We start from the raw sequence: 27,165 nt of genomic DNA, 5'->3' as shown, positions 1-27,165 counted from the left end.
CAAACCCCTGTTTCATACCTAAGACACCACGTGGTCAATATTTTACTACTCTGCTGGTGGCTCAGTAGTGTCCCTCTTCACCTGCTCCCCACTGAAAATATACTGTAAACACTCCCACCTCGAGACACGCACACCAGTGTACCCCAGTGTTTCTTCTAGGATCTCAATTCTTTTCACATGCCAAATGCTCTCCCCCCATATAATTTTCCCTTGCCACCAACACTCCTACTCAGTGCAAGGATTTTGTCTTCCTCTCATTTGTTGCAGTCTTAGCTTAGTTGACCCCTGTTTCCTGTTGCTAAAGACTTTATGCCCTTTCTATCTGTGCTGAGGACTTGATGCTGGCTTTTTCTTTACAATTCAGGCTCCCCCCACTCCCTTCCCTAGTTCCATGGCTGGGTTCACACTCATTCCCCCACTACTATTATGAGGTTGTATTTCTGTCTGAGAGAGAAATTATTCAAAGTGCGGATGTGTCCCAGCTGTGTTGACAGAACAAACAAAGAGGATGGATGGGCACTGTTATCTAGGAAGGTGTTAATGGATTTTGGTTCACTATACATTTAGAAAAGTGTCTGGGACTGTAGTTCTGATAAACATAAGGAAAAGGTCTTCTATCCTCTTAATTTTTTGTTCCTCCTTCATTATTAAACGTTTACTAAAATCAAGAGAGTTCTGCCCACTTGTGCCAAGAACACAACCTGAAACTTGAGAAATAAATGGAAACTGTATTCAGAAGTTGTTGCTTTAGAGAAAACACAGGTACCTGACTAACCTGAGTGTAGCACTCACAAACTCAGCCTGTTACTTGTACAGAACAGAGGAGAAAACACAGTCTAGCAAATATGATAATGTGATTTATTCAAAGACGTTTTCACACTGAAAGACACCTCTTTGGGTCTCCTAAACTAAAACAAGCTGATAGCCCCCGTACATACTTAGAAAAGAATGATATACCAAAACATGCCTACACAATTTTTTTATAAAATACTTATCACCTTCTTCTTAATTTGGGTTTAAAACTAGCATGAAAATTGTCTTCACCTCCACACTCCCAGTCTCATTAAACTGTCTATTCCTCTTGCTCTTTTTTCTCTGGATATTTATTTTTGGCTCCTCTGTCATTCCTGGCTCATATTTAGTTGTGTTTGTTCTTGTTTTTCAAATATGGGACCTGCATCTATTGTCTTTACTCAGGCAATTCTTTATTGAAAGTAAATGGCAATCTTACTGGGGAAAAGGCAATGGAAATGACCCATGGTTTTCATATTAGGATTGCTGTGGCTTCTGTGACAAGCTGCATGATGGTAGGGATATTCACCAATATACAAGTAGTCTCACATTTCACCACAAATGACTGGTTAAATATTATGTTTCCATTAAAAATCTATGTAAAGAATGTATTGATCATAAAATATACTACTTTTAACCTATTTTTAAATGCTTTGTATTCAGAAGGGGCAGTATTATTTAGGAATCTGATTCTTGTGCTATGCATTACTGAAGACTGAAAGAAAACTAACGGGTTTGCTGGCAAGATACATATGTTTTTACATATTTTACATATTTTTATGTAAAAACTTTGACTGATGATGTCTTCTTGTCAATCATTTGAGTGATGCAATTTCTGCAAAGAAACTGTATTCTTCACTGTTACTTCCTGAAATGGCCAGATATTTCTTGGTATATACATTGTATTAATCTTGAAAGGGGATTGTAAACTCCTTTTTTAGCAGAGTGAAGATGGATGATTTACCTCTAAGGCAGTCAAGACTCATAATTGCACATCTTCAGTCAATGGGAATATTGCTCTTGACTTCAGTAACTACAGAACAAAGTCAGAGGCAGGAACACAGATTTTTTGTGTGTGTGTGTGTGTCTGAGCCTCCCCAGAGGAGATAGTTGAGAATTCTTAGATTGACACGACAGTTTTCTCCTTGAGTCTTGATCTTTCCTTACAAATTACTATTACCTTTATTTTTCCTGCACAATTTGTGTCCACAGTTCAGAGTCTGAGCCACCCTGCACAGGTAGATAGTCACCTCACCGTAGCTTGTTCTACCCTGTGCTGGTGTGATCAGTGCTGTGTGTTAAGGCAGATAGAGGAGATTTTCCTGAGAAAGTAAGAAATATCTCTTTCATTTCTTTCAGTTCTCATCCTTGTAATCATATCATTACCCCACTAATCAGCCTCAAAAATATAAAGGAAACTTGATTTGTTAGCTCTATAGCTTTAAATAATCATGAAGAGAAAAGTGTTGGACACAGATTGCATGTTATTTAATTTTTTGTCTCTATAATAAGGCAAACATTGATGCTTTCTGGGGGGTAAACGTATTTTCTCAAATCCATTCGGGATTTGAGAAGGTGGTCCTTTAGGAAATTTTCCTGAATGAAATTTTGAAACAGTTTTAAATTGTTGACAGATATCTCTTTGGCCCAGGGACATCACTTAACAAGCAGTATGCTGCAGCCTACTCCAAATTCTGCTGTCATTATAACCCATGGTTTAAATTTTTTTCTCTCCTCTCCTCTCCTCTCCTCTCCTCTCCTCTCTCCCTTTTTTTCTCTTCTTGAAGTTGTGAGCAGTATTGAAAAGTCTGGGCTGTATGATGTGAACGAGTCATAGACTGGGGATGTATGGTTATTGCTCTGCTTTACCAGAATTACAATATCATAAAGGAAACCTCCTTCATGTTGAGCATTCCTGGGGAAATCTTTCCTTGGTCTTATTAAGCCAAGTGACCTTACTGAACTTACAGTTGCTTTTAAAAGATACATAAAATGGGGTGGGATATTTTACAAGTCTGTAAACTGACTAGAAAAGTAATGTCCAAGCATCAAAAAAACTTATCTCAAATGCAAAAGTAAAGACACCTCTGATTACTGCCATGGGACAACTGCTGTATCCCATCCTTTGTTAACAGTATTCTCCTGCAGGCTCTCGTAATTCATGTTGCTGCTCCTTCTGTCTTGCCAGGAAAAACAGAAACAAAACCCCCAAACTGCTGTACACAGAGATCTCAGCATCATTTTTGCGTGCACACACACACACAGAGACACACACCCCCGCCCCCAGCATCTTCATTGCCAGACTGACAGTGTCAGTTGCAATAACAATGAGGTTTCGTTTTACATCCAAAGTGAAGTGACTGTGGCTGCTGCCTGCCAGGAGCCCTTCCACTGCTCCTTCCCCTTCCTCCCCCACCAGCAGCTCTGGCTGCTTCTCTGGAGGCAGCTCCAGGGATGGCGCAGCTGAGCAGTGAGTGGCTCAGAGCTGATCCAGTGAGAGCTCATCCACCAAGCAACGGCAGTAATAAAAAAAGCAGCATTTTACTCTTGGATCCAGTTTATCTCTGATCACACCAGGGCCTAACTCGTAGGAAGCAACGGGGCTGTCACTGTAGCAGACAGATGCAGTTGTCCAAAATTTGGTGTAACATGAAATTTCTCCTGAAGATACCAGGTGATATTTTAAGCAGGCACATCTGGGTGCAGCCTACGACTCCTCCTGTTTGGGAAGGTTTATCTGAGGTGTGGCAGAGCAGCCAGCAGAGAAATTAACCCTCTGACACAAGCCATGGTTTACTGTTCTCTGAGAAGCATCAAGAGCAAACCACACCAAAACCTGTTTAAACAGGACAGAGACTTTCATGCTTTGCAGTGTGCAACTTACGCAGCTTTGCAGAAGTTTATCCTAAAAACCACCAGCTGCAAGGTAGAATTAATCTTACATCATCAGGCTGGAAAGGTCAGTTCTTCCCTTCTTTGCAGAATGTTGGTAAACACAGAAGAGATTTGAAAATCATCAAGGCCAACAAAAGCTGTAGGGAGCTTTACAAAAAAAACCCAACCCAAACCAAAACAACAACGACAAAAACCCAAAACCAATTTAAAAAAGACCTTGACTGATAGAAATTTTGTAAATTTGGTAAACAAGAATTTTTTTCCAACTGCACACCACTGACATTCCACGCCCCTGCTTACTTCAAACAAACAGCAAGGATGCTATCAGAACCGTTTGTACCACAGGAGTGCCTAGAGTGAGTTAGCTGGTGTCAAAAAGCACTGTGTGCATGCTCGCACTTCCACAGGGTCTATGAAAAGACAAGCACAGGTTCAGAAAAGCCAGGGGAACATAGTGATATACAGCAAATGGGGAGAAAGGGATGAAACCAGGAGTGCAGAGCAATGATAGGATCAGACTAGTCAGGTGAGCAGCTTATCACTTCACCTCAGCAGGGCTGTCATTTTCCCTGCACATCAGTGCACAGGAGGCTGTATCCTGAGCCCTGGGACTGCAGAGGAGCAGAAACAGTAGGGTCTCACAGTGTGTGAGTCCATCCAGCAGACTCAGGGCTTCGGGTATGGCTTCATCTTCTCTCCTGTAAAGCTACTGTTTGCCCCAAGGGAGAGCAATGCTATATAGCATTAAACGCACGTGTGTGAGATCCTGGTGATCTGGCTGGGAAGTATGAGACAAGGGCAACTTTACAAATCTGTGGTGACCCAGCTGCCACAGATGTGGCTCTTCTGTTGGGCTACGGACACACTGTGTTAGCAATGGTATGGGTTTTGATGGACAGGACAGCTCCTTCCTTGGATGGGTGAGCCAAGGTCAAAGAAAAGAAAGGTTTGCACCAGTAATGATGTGTAGGACCTGCCACAAGATCTAACAGCCAATATGGATAGGGCCACGTGCCAGCCAGGGAAGGCCTGGAAGGCCAAGTGAGGAAGTTTGCATTTGATGCAGCAGAAAAGGAGACAAAAAGACAGGTACAAAAAATCCCTGAGGCCTAAACAGAAATTTGAGACTATGACATTGTCTTCTAGGATATACTGTAATGGAGCAAGCTGGATTTGTCTTTAATTTCCTAAAGCTGGTGTCCTGGGGTAAATTAGTGATGGGCACCCAACAGTTCTGGAAGTCTTGGGTGCTGATGGACAAAGAGAAAAGGAGAAATAGTATCTGCTCAAGAAAACCTGAAAGACAAAAGATATTTGCAGCATGTATTTAACGTGTTTAAAAGGGGAAAATAGCATTTGCTGGGCTGGTAAGGAGAAAGAAGCAGCTGCTAAAATATTAGAGGACAAGGTCTTGCACACAATTTTTATTTCTGTGAACAGAAATGAGAGAAGGAAAAGAGCTTAAAGGAAAAGAGAGTGAAGCCTTCAAAGTTATTCCATGTCCTTAGCTTCCCTGAGAATTTTTTCTTTCTGTATCTGATTTAGATTATAAAGTCCCCAGGGCAGCAATGGTCTTTAATTTGAGTCTTCTTCAGTACTGGCCAAATCATGATGCTTAATGAGCAAATAAAGTGTTTATAAATTCATATAAAGGTTTCTTGTCTGCAGTCTGGCATTTAATAGATGACACCCAGTTAAGACTGACAGGATCAGCTTAAAGGAAAGAGCATGAGAGTCCTTCCACTGCCTTCAAACAAGGGAGGTTCTGGTTCATGTTGCAAACAATTCTTTGAAATTGAGAGCATGCAACTGGATACTGTACACACAGGTACCTTTCTGCATATTGCATAGGGCAATTTCCCACCAGACAAACTGCAGACCCAGTCAGGCAAGCTGCTGCATCTTGGTGGACCCCAGGGTTCCACGTGGGTGCAGAAGCCGGCCATGCAAAGCAGCTTGCTGGATTATGGCATAATTCATTATGTGGTACAGCTTACTCACTCTAAAGGGCTTTATTCACAGCAGGGAAGAGTGAGGTGCCGGGAGGCACAAGCCAAGCTGAAATAGATTTGTCAGGCTTATTTCATGCTTTGTTGTGGTAGCTACATTTTAGATAGATTGTGAAAATTATGTTATTTCTAAGATTCAGATTACAGTACTGCCTAGAGATTAATAAAAATTGGAGATTCGCCTGCAAATGCTGGGCCCAAGATTCTGTGAAAATACCAACAGTCTGCAATCCCAATCATCTGCAAGCTAAAGAATGGCAAAGATTTATGCACCATTTGGTTTGCCAACTTCAGCAGGCTCTGGCATACTTAGAAGTATATAGAGGCTGATAAACAGACTCACTCATATGGCTTTTGGTATGTTCTCTTTCTTATCCTATTCTGTTCAAAATAGTAAGTGCCATCTTTTCCTTTCTGCTTTAGCCTTCAGGAATTTAGGTTGTTCTTTTTGTTTTGAGTTGTTAAAGAAAAGGTAGACATGCGGGTAGTAGCAGATTTACCTCATGACAAAGCTAAAAATGCTGCCATGGACATATTCCCCCATCTAACAAAAACAAACAATCTGGAAAAGAATTCCCAGATCAACACATTAAGAAATGGGAAAAAAATTTCATTTTGCTGATAAAAATGGCATTTTGTCACTGGAATTATACAAATAAATCTAGTGGTCTTACCTGTGTTCTAATGTATCTAGGATTAAGTACAAGTCCTTGTGAATTAATTCAGGGATTGCACAAAAGGGACGCTGTGACAGCATGTTTGTTGTAAGCCATTTGGGTAAGTATCTGATAGATGAGACTTCTCTCAGATGAAGCTGAGGGGGCTGTGCAGAAAAGAGGTAGAAGGGAGAATAAGGCAGAGAGAAAGAGCCAGCCGCAGTGTGAAAAGCCTTGAAACAGTGTAAATTAATTTGAACTTGTGGCTGACAAAGCAAGCTGAATAAATGTCTGTCACAGAACAAATTTCTGCTTGTCTCCTCCCCCCCCCCCCCCCAAGAAATGAGAATGATGTGCATAGTTAGACAGAGATAGGCAAATGGATTATATAGAGAGAGAGAGGGACATAAAATTGGGAAGAGTGGTTGAGGGAAAAGTAAGACACACCATATCACAATGTTATGCAGTTAACAAGAAACAAGGACTAGTAGAAAGAATTAAAAAATACCATGACACCATATGGAACTTTCCACTTTCAGTTGCATTTAAAAGCTTTATAAAAGAAACTTTAAATTAAACAACTACATTCTCTTCACCTCAAAATGGTGTCCTTTGTTGGCAGACAACATCAATATTGAATGCCCCCTCCTCCCCCCCCCCCAGTTTTACATGTTTGAATCTACAGATGTCTAGTATAGGCATTAGAAACTGATAACCCTGGTGTAAGAGGAAGTAGGCTGATTTTGAGCTGTAGATGGGTAAGCAGAGGTACCGCTTGAAGCATTGTGGCATTTTACGAGGGACATCAGAAAGAGAAAGCAGCTTCCAGTCCTGATGGATGTAATAGCCATTTTCCACTCAGGGTAAACAAGGAATCAATGAGTTGCCCCCTTTTTAGTGTCAGCTGAAACAATGGAAAACATGTGCCCAAGGACACAGACAGATCTAAACAGTGTGGGTCATTTCTTCCTGGGGGGGGTCCCGATATCCAATACATGAATGAGGCAAGGGACTGAAGGAAATGAAGACTAGTATGTGAAAGAAAAGGGGCAGAAACATGAGAGGGAATGAGAAAGTCATCTGGATATAAACATACTTGTCTGAGAAAAAACAATGCTGTGGTTTTGAGAGATGTGACAGGCTGGTTTACTACTTGCATCTATGCAGAAGTGGAGAGACTTTCCTCCCCACTTCCCCTTTCCTCCTTGTTCTTTGTCTCACAGGCCCACTGTTCACGCTGGTGCTGGTCCTTATATCTCTCTGAACTGGCATAACTCACCAACTCAGCAGAAAACTAATGCAGAAAAACTTAGATATGCATGGGGGATACATCTAGCACAGGCACTGGGTGGAATTGCTGGCGGAAGGAGGAGAGTATGAAGAGTGACATGAGGGGTAAGATGAAGGACAAGAGGAGAGAGAGATGAGGCAGGATCTCCTTTTGGAGAAGTGGAGCCATCCTATCAGCTTAGCTGCCTGCGAAACCACAGCCTGAAAGCACATAGAAGCAAAGTACAGTCAGGAAGTAAGTTGGGAGGTTCTCTTCATGCTTTATCCTTACTTTGGTCTCTAACAGAAATAATGCTAATATCCTAAATTCTCACTAATAAAAAGGTCAGAATTGGCAACACATAAGGTGCTGCTCTAATCCAGCTGCAGTCAGCCGCCACGGTTTGTAAACATGATTCAAGGAGCAGACAGAGTATATTTGATCTGGAAAGATAGGAGTGTATGCTGCCTGGGGAAAGAGTTAGATGTACTTTGACATAGATGATAAGATACCATGTCTTAGCCTTGACTGTCTTTTGCATACCCATCTCCCTGTGAGGAATATCTAAAGATGTCATTAAGGAGAACAAAGCAAAGCAAAACTCTGAACTACAGCCTTTGCATGCTAAATATTGTCCTGAATACACAGCACGCCTGCACAGATTCCCTTTGAAATGGGAGCAGAGATGTCACCTGGTGCTTTTCTCAATCTGGGAGTGAGACAATAAAAACAAAAAATAAAAAATCTATAGTAGTATCCTGGGAAACTGTAGCTTATGATAGCTTTATTAAAGTACTTTATTGTTTTCATGTAGAGTGCTCAAATACTTTTAATGAAAGTTCCTACTAAAGTAAAACCTCCAGGGTCATACCAAATATGGTCAGAAAGTGCCTAGGGAAATGTCTGTATTTTGTCTTCCTTAGGGTCCATGACATTTTCTACTTAAGTGAAATATCTGCAAATAATTCAGTCAACCTCTGTTGAATTTTAAGGTAGTTAGATCGAATTCTTGGAATATCTGGGCAATTTACAGTCTTGGGTGCAAGCTGTGCGCACCATCAAGCTGTGCCGTCAAGCTGTTTTATCTTAAGATCATGTAAATTACTATGATTTGCTTTGTGAATTTTATATCTTCATTGAAAATATCCTTATGTTATCCATAGGTCTCTAAACACTTTAGGATGATAGTATGAAGCAGGTTAAGTTAGCTTTTCTGTTAGTCATTTTAGGTCAACGATTTTAAAAGATGCTGATGATGTGGTACGTGACATAAGGACAATTCAGTCCTGGTGCCATCTAATGCTCCAGGGAGAAAGACCATATTTTGACTAAGTCAGCAGCAGAGCACCCGCTGAATTCCAGGACTGCATTTTGCTTGCCTGGTGTCTCATAGAGATTGACAGAAGCACTACTCTGCCAAGCTCTTGCCAGGAAATCAACTCTACCCAGATGAGTCACCAAAATTAACTTCTTGGAGCAGACTACAACCATATCCACAATGTAAATTCGAATATGTGCATCACACAGTTTTACTGGAGAGCACCCTACTCGGATGGTGTGCTGAGTTCACTGAGTTCTTACCCGACTGCACCGGAGCGGAAGGGGGAAGGGTCACACCTCCAGTTCCCCGGTGCTCCTAGTATCCTTCCCCAAGGGTTTAACAACTGGTGGATTTCATCACGATGCCTATACAGCATTTTGGGGATTTTCTTCACGAACATAAGACTCAAACATTTTTCTTTCGGCAAAAAGCCCCAAATTAAAATGACACCCAGGGAAATGCTGGCACTGCACCGGGTGAGCCGACCCGCTTGTGCCAAGCCGTGCCCCCGGGAAGCGCAGCGCCAGCAGCGCGTCAGCCGGGGGCTCCTCCATACACAGGAGCCAAGCCCGGGGCTGGGGGGCAGGGGCCCCCGAGGGTCTCTGCCCCGAGGTCAGTGCGATGCCAACCGGGGCACGGCCAAGCACCGACTGAGCCGCGGCCCCTCAGCTACCGAGCCCAGAGCCGGGACCCGCCCGGCCGAAGCCCCCCGCCCGTCCGCGCCGCGCCAGGCAGTGGGCGGAGGGCGAGGCCCTGCTGCCACCACCTCCCCTCTTTCCACCCGCCCTGTCAGGCACCGCCTCCTCCTCCTCTCCTCCTCTCCTCCACCTCCTCAGCCGCCTAACAAGGGGACGGGGGCGGCAGTCGCGGCGAGGCAGCAGCGGGGGGGGGTGACAAGGTAGGAGGCAGCCCGCGAAGCTCCGCCGGTCCGGGCTGCTTCTCGTCCTCTTTCTCCTGCGTGCGGGGCGCTGAGGACCGGCCATGGTGAAGGTGTCGTTCAACTCCGCGTTGGCGCAGAAGGAGGCGGCGAAGAAGGAGGAGGAGAACAGCCAGGTGCTGATCCTACCGCCGGACGCTAAGGTGAGAGCGGCGGGGGGACCGACCCTCCGGGGCCGGCCCGGCGGCGCTGGGCGCTCCGCTCCGTTCAGCTCGGCGGGGCCGGCCGGGGAGGGGAGCGCGGCGGGGACGATGCCGTGCTTTGTACGCCCCTTGCCCGCGGCGATGACCCTCGGGCCGGCCGGGGTAAGGCTGCGCAGCGGTGCGCCCCGCCGCCCCATCGGCTCGCGCTTCTAAAATGGCTGACAGGGAACGAGCTTCACGGCTCCGCTTCTCCCGACTCCGGGGATCTCTGTGGTGGTTCCCTTTTTCTGTTTGTTTGGTTGGGGGTTTTGTTTAACTGGGGTTTTGTTTCTGGGGTTTTTTTGTTAGCCCCTATAGCGCGTGGACTGCGGCCACCTCGGCTTTGAGGGCCGGCTGCGCGCCCGCTCCCGCAGCCCCCTCGCTGTGTTGGGCCGGCGGTGGGAGCTGGTTTGCGTGGAGAAGGCTGGTCGTGCCTCCTATTCCCCCCGCTGCCATCCCCCCGGCCGCCCGGCGGGGTCCGGCCGGCTGCTGGCGAGCTCCCGGACCCCGGATGCTGCAGAGCAAGGGAGCGCTTGGAGGGTGAAGTTGGGGGTTCGGCCGCGCTTGTGCCGCAGCGTGTTCGCAGAGCCTGGTGGTTGTGTGGTACAGACAACTTCGCCTCGGAACTTGGGCTGGCTTAAATAAAGGAACAAAGAGCTGCCTCCCCCCCGCCCCAAAACAGCACCCAAACTCCAAGGCGCTGCTGTCGCCTCCCCTCTGCAAACAGCAACGAAGAACAAAACACCAGCGGCTTTTAAAGTTTTTGAAGTGCAGAACTGCCTAGAATATAAAGGTTTTTGGTTGCAATTTCTATGCTCCCGTAATCAAAACCAGTTTTTAATTAGGAGAAGTGTAATTTGCTCTAAGCTCTTTGGAAAGGGAATGAAAACTTGAAAAATGGCCCATTGCACATAAAGAGTGTCTTGCTGTTTTCATTTGCTTTCACGGTCTCTTGTGCATCAGGCCTCCGAATTACCAGATTGGCTCTTCAGAAGTGATAGTGTTCATTAATCTCCTAAATCTTTGTGATGAATTTCTGCCTAGGAGGACAGTAACTTTCAGTTTGTAGCTTGAAGTTGTGCCCTGGTGCAGGTTTTCCTGTGATTTTGATGGGGACAGGCTCTTCACCTGCAGAATCCATTGTCATTTCACAGCCAAGGGGGACCAGAAAGGTGTTTCTATCTTCCTGATACGGCAAGCGGTTAAATTTCACACTTCTACTGAGCATACTGCACTTCCAAGTAAAACTCTGACTAGAGTATTTAAGTCTCTAGAAAGGTGTGCCACAACAGATGAGACAGTATTGTTACTCAGATTGCCTGCAATTATGGGAAATCCATTAAGTGCTCCGTGTTCCTAGAGGAGTGCCATTCTCTAGGAAGTAATCGCTTCTCCGAGCCCAGATTAAGGTGTAGAATTCCTTCCTGACGGCAGGTTTGATGGTCAGTTTGACACCAATCGCATAAGCAAGACAAACTGCATGTTCCAGAAAACGGGGTTTTCTTATTAACTTGGAATCCAGACCTGCCCTGGCTGATGTTTGTCTCCAGATAGCCTACCAAATTGGGCTTGTTTTTCTGCTGCTAAACAAACAAAATACATCTGGCTAGTTGTACACTGGGGAACAAATCCTCCTGACCCTGTCCAGATACTGACGGAAGCATCTCATTTGACTGTGATTTCCTTAATGCAGAGCTGTAAATTCTAGCAGCTGAGGATGACATACAAGATCTGCCTTAACTTTGCTTTCCTTGCCTAAAAATGAGACTTGTAAACATTTATTAACCGGGTCCAAAGGCGGTCTCACACTAGCTACTTAAAAGTTCTTGCGCTGTTGTCAGGGGATGAACACGTCTGAATGAAGCTTGAAACACTCTTAAAATAGCATGCCAGGAGGGGATGCTCAGTACAGATGCAAATTCCAAAAACAAACGAGCACTCTTGAGAGACAAGTCTCTGACATTCTCCTTGACACATTTCTATCTTTTATCAGCAGAACTGCAGACCTGCACCTAACAGTGTGCAAAATTCACTTGAGTAAGCTTTTTTGGAGCTTTTTTTTGTTTTAGAGCATAAATAAAAGCAGACCTGGTACAGTAGTGTTGTCTGTAGTTTTTGTAGAATAGGCTGTGCAATCCATGCAGGATTTACAGTAGTAAAACAAATAATGCCATGTAGCTCTAGAGGTATTGTGATTTTTCCAGTCTGAGAGCTTATTCTCAGATCTTGGGCGGGGGGGGGGAAGGAGCTGAGGGCCCTTGTAAAATTTGATACCTTTGAGGTACATGCAAGATACACTCTTTGAACTTTGCCTTCTCTAATACAACTGCATTAGAAACAGATCTTCCCCCGCCCCTCCACAACTTCAATTGCCTATGCAGTTCTTTGGAGGAAAGGGGAAAAATAAACCACAACTGACAAATGTATTATTCATATCACATCGTTGTTGGAAAACCCTTAGCTTCAAGTGAGGTTTGAAGGCAGTGTGGGAATGTTTCTTGGAAGAGTGAATTCTGGTAGATTGAAAAAGGTCACATCTCCAAAACCGCATATATGGGACATTTGTTTTCCTCTCTCCTACATTGTTTCTGTAGGAAAATAAATAGATCTGGATCACAAGTGTAAACATGAAAAATATTACAACATTTTATGAAGCTTTCTTTTATGAACAAAGTCCTGGGAGGCATTCTGGACTGAAGTAAAGGGAAAACCCGAAGAATGGAAGAGGATCAGCAGAATTGCACTATAACAATTTTATTACCAAGAACTTAAAAATATTTGAGCTCAAGATATTGATAGTTGATATTAATGAATAAAGCCAAATACTCTGAAATATCCAGAAAATAAAAATTCATGGAATGAGCTTTTGGGCTAATTCTTTGACAGTCTTGTTCTGCTGCTTTTCCCAGCACAGTGCCTTGAAGACTGCCACTCTGCCATTGCAGGATTACTCTCAAATACATAATCTTCCAAGGACTTACTAAAGAGCATTTGCAGCTAAAATATGCTGATGATGCAGCATAGTAATACTCTGATCTTTCCAGAATGTGCACAGTAACCTCTGATGAAGATACTAATCGGAAATTAATCAGGGAAGGTAAGACAGGAAGATGCAAGAAGAGTAAGGGATGTGTCAATATGTCATGGAAACAACAGCTTAAAAAAGTGCTTTTGCAGAAGGCAATGGTCTTATGCTTTGGAGCACGTTACTTAAAAAGGAGTTGAAAAATCCGGAGTGCTAATCCTGTCTCTGCGTAAATCATGGCTCAGTATTATGGCAGGTAGTGAAAGTGTCTCCATAATTACTGCAGGCAGCCATTACAACTCTGTTTCTGTTGTTGGGATGGTACTTCTATGCCATAATTCTTGGCCAAAATACAGAATACTCCTAGTGAAGGTTCTTAGACCACATTTCATTTTCCATTTTGCTCATTGTCTTTACAATAGGGTGTTTTACGACCCAGTTTCCCAACAAACAAACAATGTGTGGTATTTTAACATTTCTCCCTACAATAGATCTTTGGAGAGCCAAAGATGGTTCTGAGCATTGCTGAAGTCTTCAGACATTTTGTAAAGGCCATTCACTAGATTAAGCCCTCCCAAAAATCTTTGTGCGCTCAGTGACTCAGGCTGTTGCTCCCTTCTGCCAGGTTCAGTGGCAACCTTTTAAAACTATTTTGTTTTTTCTGAGGTGCTCAAAAAAATGGTGCATCTTTACCACATCCAGATTTGTGCACAGAAGCTGTGGATTCACACGTATGTATTGAGGCTGACCTTTGGATAACTGCATGTGCAGAGAGTTCAGTGTGAAAGTGTAAATGTTAAGAATTTAAAAGCAGCAGCTTTCTGCATTTATTCATTATAGGAACATTATTACTTTGACCTTTAAAATTGACCTAATTTTTTCACTTTAGCTTAATCTTGCCAAAAGCATACTAAAATAGACATTTTTAACACAGAATGAAGGGATCTACCTATGAAATACTGTTGAGCAACAACTAATAAGCACTATTTTGCTGTGTAGAAAACCCCTCAGATTTTGTGCAATTGGTGTTGGATGTTTCTGAAACAAAGGCATTAACTTTACACATTTTTTACATGTATATATGTTACTATATCCACTAATGAATAGTTACCCGCTTATTTTGTTGTCAGGAAAGCAGGTTTTCCCACTTTATGGAATGTGTCTGTAGCTGGGTGGTTTAGGATTGTTTTGTTTGTTTTTCATTTCTTTTTTTCTTGCAGGAGTTCCCATATTTCCTTTATAGGCTTTCTCCAGCCAAATTTCTATAGGCCTTTCACCAGTTGCCGTTGGGAAAAGAGCAGTCTTTGTATTTTCCTCTATTTTCTGTGATGCAACTAGGTCATTAAACCAACCAGCTTCTGCTATCTGTCAGAACATTGTGGAGATTAAAACATGATTATTTAAAAGAGGACCAGAAGTAAAAAAACCTAACAAAGTGAATTTTTTCCCTCTTTTCCCAGACATTGCTAAAATTTTAATGAAAATCCACCAAACCATAGATTAAAACCCTCCAGTTTCGGGCACAAAGAGTACCCAGGGTTTGTTCTGTTACTTTATTTGACTTTATGGATACCCAAAAACATAAATTAGGGTAAATTGAGTTTTATTGAACAAAATTTATGTTGTTAATGAGGGACTCTTCCTAAGAAAAGAAGCCTTGTGACTGATATCTTCCCCTGCATCCTAATTTTACATTATGAATTTGTGCTACAGGTGAAATAGTGCCGTTTCCTGAAAATAAGGTAACCGTGGTCTTGAGACTTTCGGCTCCTAAAGCTATTCCTTAAAGGCTGCCAGCAATTGAGAGAATACTAAAAAACCAAGATCTCTAAAAGTTTGTGGTGCTCCTCTGACAATCTCTTGCTATTTTTGAGTGAGTTTAGGGATTTGGAATTGCAAAGTTCAAAATGTGGTCTGGAAGAGCTTGTGTCATCCCCATCCCCCAGCAGTGGACATGAACCTGTGGGACAGAGGAGTTCTGTCAGTGTTTCATATCTCACTTCCTTTTCTGTCTCTCATAACTTCCCAACCTGAATAACAAATACAAAGTTTTGGTTGAGAAATACAACCATTTCCCAGAAGAATGATATTTAATATTTCAAACAGGATGTGTTCTGGCAGACCTTTGTGATAACTGCTTCGTCAGTTGTTTGTATCCTTCACGTTTTTGGCTGACTGAGCAAGAGCTGATGGCTGTACCATACAGCTCGTGTGAATTCAGTGCAGGGATGACTAGAGGGACAATGCAAATACTTCCTGCAGTTCTAAATAGTTTCTCTTTTAAGATTCCCAAACTTTCGCTTGGCTGAGACGCCTTGCCCTAAAAATGTATTTGGAGAACTTTTTTTTTCCCCTTAACATCATCATGTGGAAAAGTCTGTAATTAGATGATGCTTTATTTAGTGCAGTATCTAGAAAAACCATCCTGCACTGTAATGTATCTTTATAGTAAATGTCATAAGTACTTCTCTTGTGTTCACTCCTGTCTTTCTGTGCTGCAATACTCTTTTTGATAAGCTTCAAGAAACTAGTTTAGATGTTAACATTGCGTGGTGGTATGAAGCATACCACTTAAACAGAGGCTGTTGGAGTGAAAGTTCTGTTGAAAGGGAAAGATCAAGTTAAATTGGTTCATTTCTGAAGATGTGGATCAGAATGAAATGCTGAGCTTTCCTGTGAAAATCATTTGAAAGAAAATTTTCTTGGAATCAGCAGTATTTTCAAGGGAAATGGTTTTGACTCATTCCATTATAATGAATATTTAATCCAACATATGAACATCTATTTCAAGAAAAGTTTAATTTCAAAATATAATGTTTATATACATTTTTATTCTTTTAAGTATTTTAATGAAATGTTTGCAGTTGCAAATGTAATCCAACAGTTGTGTTTTTATAGACTAATTTCTATTTTCAATTCTATTTTCTATTTTCAAATCTATTTTCTTTGTTATTTATGTAGGTTTTTTCCCCTTTTTTTCTTTTTCTTATCAGCATTTTAGGAAATATTGATGCTAATGGACTTTTGGGGGGGTATATAAGAATGGTAAGCATACTTACCTCCAGTAATATTTTCAGTTAACTGTTCTGCAGTTGTGATTTTGGAATATTTGTCAGCTTTATACTTGTTTTCTATGTAGTAGCTAGCAGTTACAGGCATCTGATAGCACTTCACAAAAAGAAAACAGTCCTCTCTGTGACTCTCAAGAAATACCTTCAAAAGCAAATACTGCATTTTTCAGTCCTAGAAATTCTAAATGTTCTTTGTTCTGTATTTCCAAAAACATTATGACATATTTAAAATGTAACAACAGCTGGGATAAGTAATTATGTGTTTTGTTACTTATTGCACAGATTCCTTTTTTTTTCCTGTTTTTTTTCTCCCCATCCTTCCCTTATACTATGATTGACAAAGGTTAGCATTATCTGCTTTTAGTCTCCTGATCTGTATGAATAATACAACATTCATTTTCTTACTATTTATGTACTGCTTTTTATCCTCAGTGGAAATTACTTTGAATCTACAGATGAAAAGCATGCTAATTTATAAAATTCAGCTATCTGTCCTAATTTTACAGATGTGGTAAACCAAAGGAATGAGATAATTAATAAGATTGAGCTCTGCAATGAAGTCAGAAATGGTTTTGTGGCAGACATCACGTGATCTAGGCAGGGTTTGGGACACAACGGACATAGAGAAAAGCACTAGGTCCTCTCCGAGTGATCCATGTGTCATCTGCAAGCAGGGGTCCTCTGTGCAACAGCTGTGCAAAATTCGTCATGACAAAATGCCAAAGTCATATTTGCCCAACAGTTATTATAGAGATCCTGGAAAAAATAAATTGGTATCTGGTTTGCCCTTTGCATATAGTGTCAGTGGGTGTGTGTGTGTACACAAATATTTTTACAAAGTTTGTATGTTATTAAGTATGCAAAACATATAATTTCATATATATATATACACACATAAAAATAAAACCCACAGGCATTTTAAGAGCAGAGTTCGTTGAATGCAAATCCTTGGTTAATTTGTGGTTGTCTTTGTCCTAGGGTTCAGCAAACTCCTGCTTTGATGGCAGCTTTCTGCTCTTTTGTGGGTAGAATGACATGGTGGAATGACTGTGAAAAAAGAGCGTGCTGGGGAGATCATAACTGGGAGGGGTCAGTGATCTCTGGGGTGGATCTCACATAGTTGCTGAATCACTAAGGCCTATTTATTTATTTTAAAAGATAAAGCCTACACAGAGATAGAAAACCCTTGCATTTACACATTTGAAAATGCAGCAGCCTTTGCAGGGTGTGAGGCCAAACATGACTCTCGGAGGCTGCTGCACAGTGCAGTGAGTTGTCTTGCCTAAGGTTTGCAGTTTTGGGAAGCTCTCTTAGTGAGGTGTTTGAACACTGGCCAGCATCTGTGATCCTGCAGGGTGCGATGCTGCCAGGTGCTGGGCACTGGAGTGTGTGCTCCACTTCAGACTTTGAATAGTTTAATTGCACTGAAGCCCTTTAGTTTGTTACAAAGGTTTTGTCTAGAAAGAGGGTGTAATTAAACGTAAGCCTTTCAAGGTCAGCTCTCCTGTGCTGATACTCATAACTGCTACAATTAAATGCTATTCTGTATTTGCATATAGAATGGTTTCCACTCAGAGAGCTTTGCTTGCTGTACAGGTACTATGCATTCTAATTCACTAATACATTATTAGCAGGGTATATGTGTTTGGAGACAGGGCTGCCATTCCCAAGAGCCTCAACAGGCTACGGTAATGAGCTGAACAAAATCTCATGAGTTTCAGAAATAACAAATGCCAAGTCCTGTACCTGGAGCAGACTCATCCCAGCCATCAGGACACACAGGGGACCACCTAGCTGGGAAGCTGCTCTACTTGGGAAGGACCCAGGGCTTCTGGTGGACAGTCAGCTGGACACTAGTCACTGACATCACTGAAGGCTGAGAGCTTTCTGATCCAAAAAAAGACAGCAACAAACTGGTGCGAGTCCAGCAGGGGCCAGCACGGTAGTCAGATGCTGGAGGTTATGCCCTGTGAGGAGTGGCCAAGGGAGGGGGGCTTATTCAGCCCAGAGGTGAAAGTGCTGCAGGGAGGACTCACAGCAGCCTCCCAGTACCTGGGGAGATGACTGAAAAGACAGTGGTCATAAATTGAAAAAGGAGAGCTTCTAACTGATAGAAGCAAAATATTTTTCAGTCTTGAGGAGAACTGAATGCTGTTGAGGAAGTTGTGCAGAGAAGCTTTGAAGTGTCAGTCTTAGCGGTTTTCAAACCTTGACTGGTCAAGAGCCCTGAGCAACCCTGACAGGCTTCAGAGTCCACCCTCCTTTGAAGCAGGACTACAGACCTCACAAATGGGTTTTGTGATGCTGGATTCTACTTTTGAGAGAAATTGAGACACAACAGCCTTTGTAACTTGCTTGAGATGACATACCATCTGTGGCTGAACTGGGAATAGAGTTATTAAATTCCGAGGCTCAGTGGTGCATATGTGCATGCTAATGAGATCTCTTGGGTGAAAGAGCCAATGCCGCTTGGGAAAATAGCCTTGAGAGAAATCTAGGTTAAATTCACATAGCGTTCTGTCATACTGATGTCTGAGAATCAGGCAGTCGTAGGAAAAAAGAAATTTCATATATAAGAACAGAGAAGAGAGCAGGGTAAGGCAGAAACAGGAACTGAAACAATCAAGGTCAAAGAGATAATTTAGTATTGATCCATTTTAAGTGGAATAGGAACCTTCTAAGTTCCTGTTTTCAAACACTGATCTAATTCAGGATAAAGATGAGAGAAATACTGCATTAAAATTATAGATTGATTTAGTGTAGTTTTTATAAGTATGGTAGAATGCAACTCAGTTGTAAGTCAAAGAATAAAGGGTTTATTTTGGCAATGTTTTAAAATGAAACATTTTTCAAAATTGGACAGTTTAATGAAATGCCATGTTTGGTATGCTGTAACTATAAAGGGTGTGGTGGTTTTGTTTTCTGAAAGCAAAATGCATTCTGAAGAACGTCCCATATGACTTCGTAGGTTTGAAGGGTTTTGTTAAAAAAAAAAAAATCCCTCTTGCTGGATATCTGTTCAGGCTTTCCACCTGCATGTTTTGGTCTATGACTTGCAAACTTGCACCAGAACACTCTCTTTTCTTTAAGTATTTGAGAAAACTAAGTGTGGAATGCAGAACAAATTTCCATCATTCTAATTTATGAAAATCTATAGATAAATTCAGGAACATTAATATATTTTATAAATAAACCTGATTTCCACCACGAGCTTCCAGACATTTAGAGGCAAGACATTTTCCGAATGTTGTAGGTTTTGTTGAAGTTTTCATGTTGGGGAGCGAGGAGAAGGCAGAAGACTCATGAAACTCCAAAGCAAAGGAAATAAAGGATGTGTGGAGCTTTATTACTTGTCTAGCACAGACCCAGCACTCCTAGAAGTCTGGGGTTTTTTTCTTTAATGCAGCAAGTGGTTAGAGTTATTTGTGAATCCTCAATGTATAGTGTTAGTGTTACTTAAAAACTGTAGATGTGTATCACAGAATGGCTGGCACTGGAGGTCATCTGGGCCAACTCCCCTGCTCTAGCAGGACCACCTGCAGCTGATTGCCTGAGACCATCTCCAGCCAGCTTCTGAGTATTTCCAAAGATGGAAGACTCCATGACCTCCCTGGGCAAACTGTGCCAGTGTTTGTGGTCATACAGCAGAAGAAGTGTTTCCTCATGTTCAGTAAGAGTATAAGATGGTATTAAGATCCTGTGGTGCTAACATCTGTACAGAAAAAGACCCAGGAGGGCAATCCTTGTCCTGAGTGTTTACTGTGAAAATGCAGGCCAAGAGGCACAGGAGTGTTGTGCTGGTTGATGTGGCAGGCCAAAGTACAGAGCAGTTCTGTGGCCATAGCCCAGCTGCTCATCACCAGAGCATAGTGGTGAGTGGTATATCTTGGACAATGATGAAGGGAGGAAATGGAAATAAGGTGTGCCCAGTTACTCTGCATGTGGCGGATACCGGAGAGCTCTGCTTTGGGGTGGGGAAAGGTACAGGGGGCACAGACATAGGATAAGTGGCCAGAGAAAGAAGTTGGAAGATCTTGGAATTGGAGAGAGAAGAGGAACAATCTGGGGAACACAGTTAGACTAAAACAGTCAAATACAGTGTGTGGTTATTTGTACACTTGCTGTAGACAGCCTGGGACGAGGATATAGCCAAAAGTGCATGTGAACGACCTGAAAAGAAGTCTTTGCCTGGTCTACAAATACAACTTTCAGGCCATTTAAGTACCCTGTCACTTTCTAGTACATGTAAGACCAAAGCTAACAATGACAAATCTTAATGCTAGTCCAAAATTTAACCAAAGCAACAATTTGAATAGTTACTGGCTTTTTCCCTCTTTACCCATCGTTTTTAATTGTTGACTGCCATCAGGTTTTGCAGTCTCTTATCTCAGAAATGAAGGCAGTGTTTAGGTAAATCAGGATTACTCACACTGGTTAGGAGTTGCTGGATTACTCTTCAGGACACGCTTCTTTTGTTGTCCCTCTATCACCTAGCTGTGGATGAACTGCTGATTCATGTTCTTAACATTCACTTTACAGTTGTAATTTTGCTTTACTTCCTGCAGAAAATTTGAACTCTTCATGTTCTAACATGTTTCTCTCTTAAGTTTTATTTCCTGCTCCCCTACTCTTGCCTCTTTTCCAATTTTTGTTCTCTTTACACCTCTGTCTCTCCCAATACATGCAGCTGCAGCTACGTTCCTACCCACTAGCACTCATTCCACTTTTAAGATGATCTTGAGCTGGCTGCTTATACTAATGTTTTTATTCTGTTATAGTTACAATGTTTGAACAATGAAATAAGTCATTTGACAGACACCTTACGTTTTAATAAAACTCCCCCATTATTTTGTGAAAGGTAGCATTCAACTAATTAAAATGACCTTGAACTTCGAACTTGTAAAGCTCTTGGAATGCAGTTTGTTCTTACTTCTGGATTTCCTAGTGCTGTCTAAAAGATTTTGTATTTACAATACTATTTCAAAGACCATATACAGATATGAGAAATACAAGAAGAGGTTAATAGTACCAACTGCCTAATAGATAATTCTAATTGATTAATCTCCTTAGTTATTCAGGCTATGTTACTACAGCAAATGGCAGTAAAACTAAGGTCGTGTTTTCATGTTGTTCTTTAGGCAGAGAGCCTTTGGTCAGATGGACAAGTCCCTGCCCATTGTGACAGAATTGGCAGTGCTGACACTGAAGGGTTGTAATGTTCAGATACCAACTGTACATAAACAGCCATAGCTTGTTTTCTGGACAAGCAAGAAATCTCTGAAGCATCTATTGTATATAGAGTGGTTTTTTTTTTCAACTAGCAAGTTAAAAGATGATTGTACTTAAAATTTAAATTTTATTTTATTAGTAAGGATAAAGTTGCTGTTTTAGAGGCAGATTAGTATGATCTCCTTCCAGATTGGCAGCATCTGCCAAGTGAGGAGTCTTGCAAAAGCCTGCCTTAATTCCCCATCTGCAACAAGTAATAAGTAGAATATCAGGCTTGAAGTCTTCAGGCAGGAATACCATCGAAGGAATGCAGAGCTCTTTCTAAATTAAATTCGTTTTAAATTTACTTTCTTTTGTGAGGATTTTCTACAGATGTCAGATTGACAAGTCAGAGCAGGCAAGCCTGACCAACAGAATTCAGTTTATACAGCCATTGCTCAGTATTTTATTTAAAGACTTTTTAGCCTCTCTCATTAAAAAACACTTCTAGGGAGTCATCATTAACTTCCCTTCTTCCTATTCTACTAATTAAAGCTGCAGTTGGTCAATATTTGCCTTCAGGAAGCTCAGTCTGTCCCACTGTGTTCTGTCCATCCCTGTGAGCTAAGTGGTATGCAGAGGACCTTGGAGGAAAACTGTTCTGAACAGCTTCCAGCCAGTTCTACCCACATTAACTGTAAGCTTTTATATATGTGTTTGTGTATATGTGTTAGATATTATTCTCACATGCATGATTATGGACATTTTGTGTATTATGCTGCAGACGTTTTTAGTAATACTTGTAATACTCAGTAATTCTCTGTGTCTGGTTTCTCTGTGGATCAAAAACTGTTCATTCTGAAAGATATTTCCCCCTCCCAAAATGATTTTTATTGCTGTAGTATCTGTTTTTAAATTTGGGACATTGTCTTTTGCATAGCAGTCATACAGTATTCTGGACGTCTCACAGCATGTTGTCCATCATACCTGGTTTAGATAGGTGTGTCCTTAATTTCTGCAAAGGAACAACATCTGATGATCTTCTTACTCATTTTAATATGAACTAGACATGCCTTGTAAGTTTACAGACTGCTTTACTTTTATAATGTTAAAGCAATTATATTCCACTATGTACAAAAAGCCACAAGGGGAAAATCTAAGAATCTAAGTAATTACCAAGTCTAATTATACATATTTGTAGCTCAGTATTGGAGCTTCTTAGAATACATTTGTGATATTACCCCAAACATGAATTTGGCCGTTCTATAATTCAGCATTTACTTAAAGAAAAAAAAAAGTAGCATTAAAATTGAGCTGAAAAGAGCAAGAGAATATATGGCCACTAGCCATTAATAACTGCTAGTGTTTGCAGGTTTAAGGGGTTATTAACTTTTTTTTTTAATCTACTGCAGAACAGTTAATGCTAATTGTCATAAAGATGTTCTTACTTCTTTTCACTGATTATAGAGGGAAATTTCTTGGTTAACAAAGTAGGTACCTAATTCATATGCAGCTAAAATTAAGTGATGTAAAGTGATGTTCTTTATGATCTTGTTAAGATCTCTCCATAGTTGAGAGGTGTTCTGGTAAACAGTTTGTGGTATCATGTGCCCATCTCAGAAGTGTTTCATGGTTTTAGTAAGGAGACAAAGAGCAGCTTTATATTCACTGCTGTGGTCACTGATGAAGGGACCTGTACTGAAAACTGCAGTCATCTTGTCACTTCTTTGTGAGAAGACTCTAGATTTGAATCTTGCTAGTCTCAAATAATAGAGAATTTAATACTTGTTTTCTGTCTGAAAGGAAAATTGTTACTGCAGAGCTTGAAGCTATTCAGGTTGGGAAGTTCTGAACCATTTAATTTCAACACTGTAGGATTTAGTGTACAAGTGGCAGAGAGTTGCTTCTGTTTCATGTCTTATCCATTGGAAATAGGCTAATCAAATGTTTTCCAATTAGAACAATCAGCTCATCAAGGGAAACAAGCTAGTTTTGGGCTTGCATCCAGTTCCTCCTAAGGCATTTCGCATCAGAGATGAGTTTTGTGGCATCATCTTAAGGCTGGGGATTCACAAGGGAGTTGAAAGCACACGGGGCAGGGACGAAGCAGAAGAGAGGAAAGAAAGGGACCAGGACAGTAATGATTAATTATTACCGCTCACAGAAGTAGAGAGGTGTCTTCTTAGAAGTCAGTCTTCACCTCAAATACGTAATGCTTTCTTTTTGTGAGATACCTCTGGCAGTGGAAAGCTGGCCTAGAGAAAAATTAGTCATTGAGGCTGCAGTGTCGTGTTGTGCTGTGGCTTCAGAAGCCAGCGCTGCTGCCTGGGAACAAAGTGCAGTTGTAACCGTGTGGGGAGAAGCAAGCGCTAATTCAGCACTGTTCCTCTTAGTGGGGATCTGCTTTCACTTAATGGGTTTTTTTTCAGAACATGAGTCACCTGGAAACAGGGTGAGCATCCATTGTGCTTTCTTCTCTTGCAGTGTGGAGGGTCAGATTTATATAGCAAGGGAAGATTATTCTTTTGGGTCAATACAACCCAAACTAAGCTGTCATGGCAACAATACAAAAGCTTAGAGAGCTTAGCCATGGGTCAGCTACAAGTATGAGTATAATTTGGCTTCAGTAAATTATTTATAATATTTTAATTTAAGCTGGTTTAAAACTGCTTGATAATATACTTAGTTTTCAAACTAGGAAATCAATTCTGTGTTCTCTTTCAATAGCATAAAATCTTTTCAGTGTTGTCAGTTTCAGGTTCTGCCTGTGCTGAGATGCCGTGCTTTCATTCATTCCCCTAAGCAAGAGCCTAAACTGGGCTTGAACTCTTGCTCTGAATTTGGTGGGTTGTTTTTGGTAGGCTGGGGACAAATCAATGCAATAGGCAACTACAAATACAAAGTAGCTTAACATGCCACCACTAGGGACGCCTTCAGAAATAATAATGATAGCCATTAGCTGGTGGTAAAGGATAAAAGAGTTGTATTAAACCTGTTGTTTACATCTGTCATATATCAAAGCAAAATTGTTTAAGGTGGAATACTGATAAACTTGTCCTTCAGGTTCCTCCTAGCATGGGAAAAGTGTAAAAGTTACTTTCATTTTTTTCTGATTATTTTTGTGGCATATGGAAAATTGATCTGACATTAACCCCCACTTCCAGGTAGGTGTTCATACTCTGTATGCCTTCTGCATCATTTCCCAGATGCATGTTTTCTTAGTCTTTCTGAACTTAAAAAATAATGAAAAAAATGGAAGAGGCAGTTAGTCTACTAATGGGTAATTCTGGGTGAAGTTAAAAAGCTGTAGGGGGTAAATGCAGCACTAGGAAAGAATAAAGATACTCTTTATATTCTTCACTAGGGAATATTTTGATATTGTATCTGAAAGGCAGTTTGCTATTGCTTTTTCTGACGTTAACTTGAAACAGTTTAAATGACAGCTATTATTAAAAAGTTTCAATCGGGTGTCCTGTATGCTTTGAAATATCTAGGGAAATAGTTACCTAATGATACAGGGCAACATAAAAATAAAAATCCTTGGTTTACCTGGTTTAGATTTGTAATTGAGATGATTTATAGAAGAATCCACAGTGACTCTCAACCTGACCTGAGAGTTAATTAGATTAGCATGGGTATTATGTCCTATCCTCAGTCTTTGCAAAGAGCCAGGTTAAAAATCAGGCAGCTAGTAATCCTGTAATTTTTTACACTGAATTCCTTAAATAATTTGTATTCTAAAAGTGTTAAAAAGTTGTTTCTTGTCTTTATATTCTGCCTTTTCAGTCCACAGCAAATGTTTTTTTGCCAATTTCACTTTGCCTTGTAATGTATCCCAGAAATGTTGGTTTGAAGGGGCCTCTGGAAGTCATCTGCTGCAGCCTCCCTTTAGAAAGAGGATGGTTGCCAAAGGAAGATTAGCCATGGCTTTCTCTAGTTGAGTCTTGAAAACCTCCAAAGATGGAGATTTCACAATCTGATTTACTGTGGTATTTAGCAAGGTAAAGTAAAATAAAATGTGTGAAATATCTTCAGTTTGACTCTAAATATTTCTGAATCAGATTTTGGCAGCTGTTGCCTGGCAAAGAAGCTGCATTGCCACTTCTGTATGAAAGATAATTGCAGTATACTGTAAAGGTGGATTTCACATCACTTAATTTTAGCTGCATATGAATTAGGTACCTACTTTGTTAACCAAGGAATTTCCCTCCGTAATCAGTGAAAAGAAGTAAGTCCCTCCAAAATGCTACTTATCCCTCTCTGGGATGGCTTAGTCATTCCCAGGAAGTGCCACTTTCTCCCACCATTTACAGGGAGGGTCCCCTTTCCATTTGGTGTCAGACTTGCTTAGATGGCTTCAGCCAGATAAGGGGAATTCCTTCCCTACTAGGTCAAGGCAGCTGGGGACTATACCCACAACTTTGTTCAAGTGGGGCATCATCTTAATTAGCAAATACAGCCAAAAGACCCAACCCAACAGGCAGAACACTGACTAGCAACTATGGCTGTCGAAGCCTTCTCAGGCGCTTCCCTCATGCTCTTCCTCAGCTTTCTGGTTTGGTGGTTTTTTGTTCATTTGGTCGTAATGATTTTACCCTGGTCCTCATTCTACGTTACTGTTTCGTGGTTGCAAAAGGGTAATTAATTTCTTTGTATTTATTTGAATTCAGATGTTTTCCCAGGAAAACCTGGCTTGGAACAGGGTAGCTCAAAGTTGGATTTTTTTTTTTTTTTTTTTATTTTTTCCTTTTTTTCTTTGGATATGAGTTATGCAAACACTTGGGGGAGGAAAGAGCATTGTAATGTGGCTGATAGAGGAAAGATTTTGCAAGCAGCGGTTTATTGCTTAGGATGCCTGTGGGGACTGCATGGTTATGCAAACTAGTGCCCTAAAGGGGAAACATCCTGTCATTCCTTTAGTATTACATGAACAGCAGATAGAGGCATGGCAAATGCTGTCTTAGAGCAGAAAGCTTCCTTAACAACAACTTACAAAGCATCTTTTTTTCATTCCCGCTCTGCTGTTCTGCCAGCCAAGCTGTGGTAAAGGCTGTTTTGTTCTGATGGAACAAACATAGTAAAGGGTATATTTTGCTGCTCTTGTTACCTTTGATCATTTGCTGGTTCTTCAGGTTCACTTACATTGCATATACTAAGGTAAAAAAGAATCTGACCTTTCTGAGTTGACTTCCTTGCTCTGTTGTTGTTGCATGGAGGTTGCCTGAGAATGGGTATTTTTCTGCCTGCAACCTGTGAAGTGGCTCACTGTGTATTATTAGGTATCTCAGCAGATTTGGTTATATTTTTCTCTTAAGTCCACTGATTTAGTCAGTGACTGTGGCTTTAAAAGTGACTGATAGTACACGTTTTACTAAACCTCAACTAAAATAGACTTGTTTTAAACTTTACCAAATAAAGTAAGTTTCTAAACACTTGTTTATGCTGAAGTACATACAGCCTCTTCTGGTGGATGCAGTGTTTGTATTTGCTGGGCCTGAAGTATCTGCTCTCTTAACCTGCCTTGGGAACAGCGTGTTGAAGGTCTCTCTGATGCCTTGCAGGACCCTGAGGATGCTGTGCCTGTTGGACAGAGAAGGGCCTGGTGCTGGTGCATGTGCTTTGGATTGGCCTTTATGCTGGCTGGTGTGTTCCTGGGTGGTGCCTATCTGTACAAATATTTTGCATTCCAGGTAAGTCACATACTTGTTATGAGAGGGCTGTTTTTCTCTGTGGGAAGAGGAGCAACAGACTGTTCTTTTTGTGTTACATTTAGAAGAGGAACAACAGACTAAACCAAAG

At 41.3% G+C, this 27,165-nt stretch overlaps 1 protein-coding gene and 1 long non-coding RNA gene across 3 annotated transcripts in view; both read left to right on the top strand.

Moving 5' to 3' along the window:
- Positions 1 to 9,746: 9,746 nt before the first annotated feature.
- ITM2B (integral membrane protein 2B) overlaps positions 9,747 to 27,165 on the top strand; it is a 28,422-nt gene continuing 11,003 nt past the window's right edge. Inside the window, exons 1-2 of one of the 2 annotated variants that reach the window (XM_039567590.1) lie at positions 9,747 to 10,023; positions 26,928 to 27,056. In XM_039567590.1, the coding sequence (XP_039423524.1) occupies positions 9,925 to 10,023; positions 26,928 to 27,056 (228 nt within the window). In that variant the 5' untranslated portion in view covers positions 9,747 to 9,924. The remainder of the gene's footprint in view (positions 10,024 to 26,927; positions 27,057 to 27,165) is intronic. The other variant, XM_039567584.1, reaches the window with a different exon arrangement.
- Positions 16,023 to 26,222, top strand: LOC120411547. Its single transcript, XR_005603933.1, has 2 exons — positions 16,023 to 16,132; positions 21,922 to 26,222. It is a non-coding gene; the product is annotated as an uncharacterized LOC120411547 (long non-coding RNA).

This window comes from Corvus cornix, chromosome 1, assembly GCF_000738735.6.
Source record: "Corvus cornix cornix isolate S_Up_H32 chromosome 1, ASM73873v5, whole genome shotgun sequence".
NCBI classification, from domain to species: Eukaryota; Metazoa; Chordata; class Aves; order Passeriformes; family Corvidae; genus Corvus; species Corvus cornix.
This window is presented reverse-complemented; position numbering and strand designations above follow the sequence as displayed.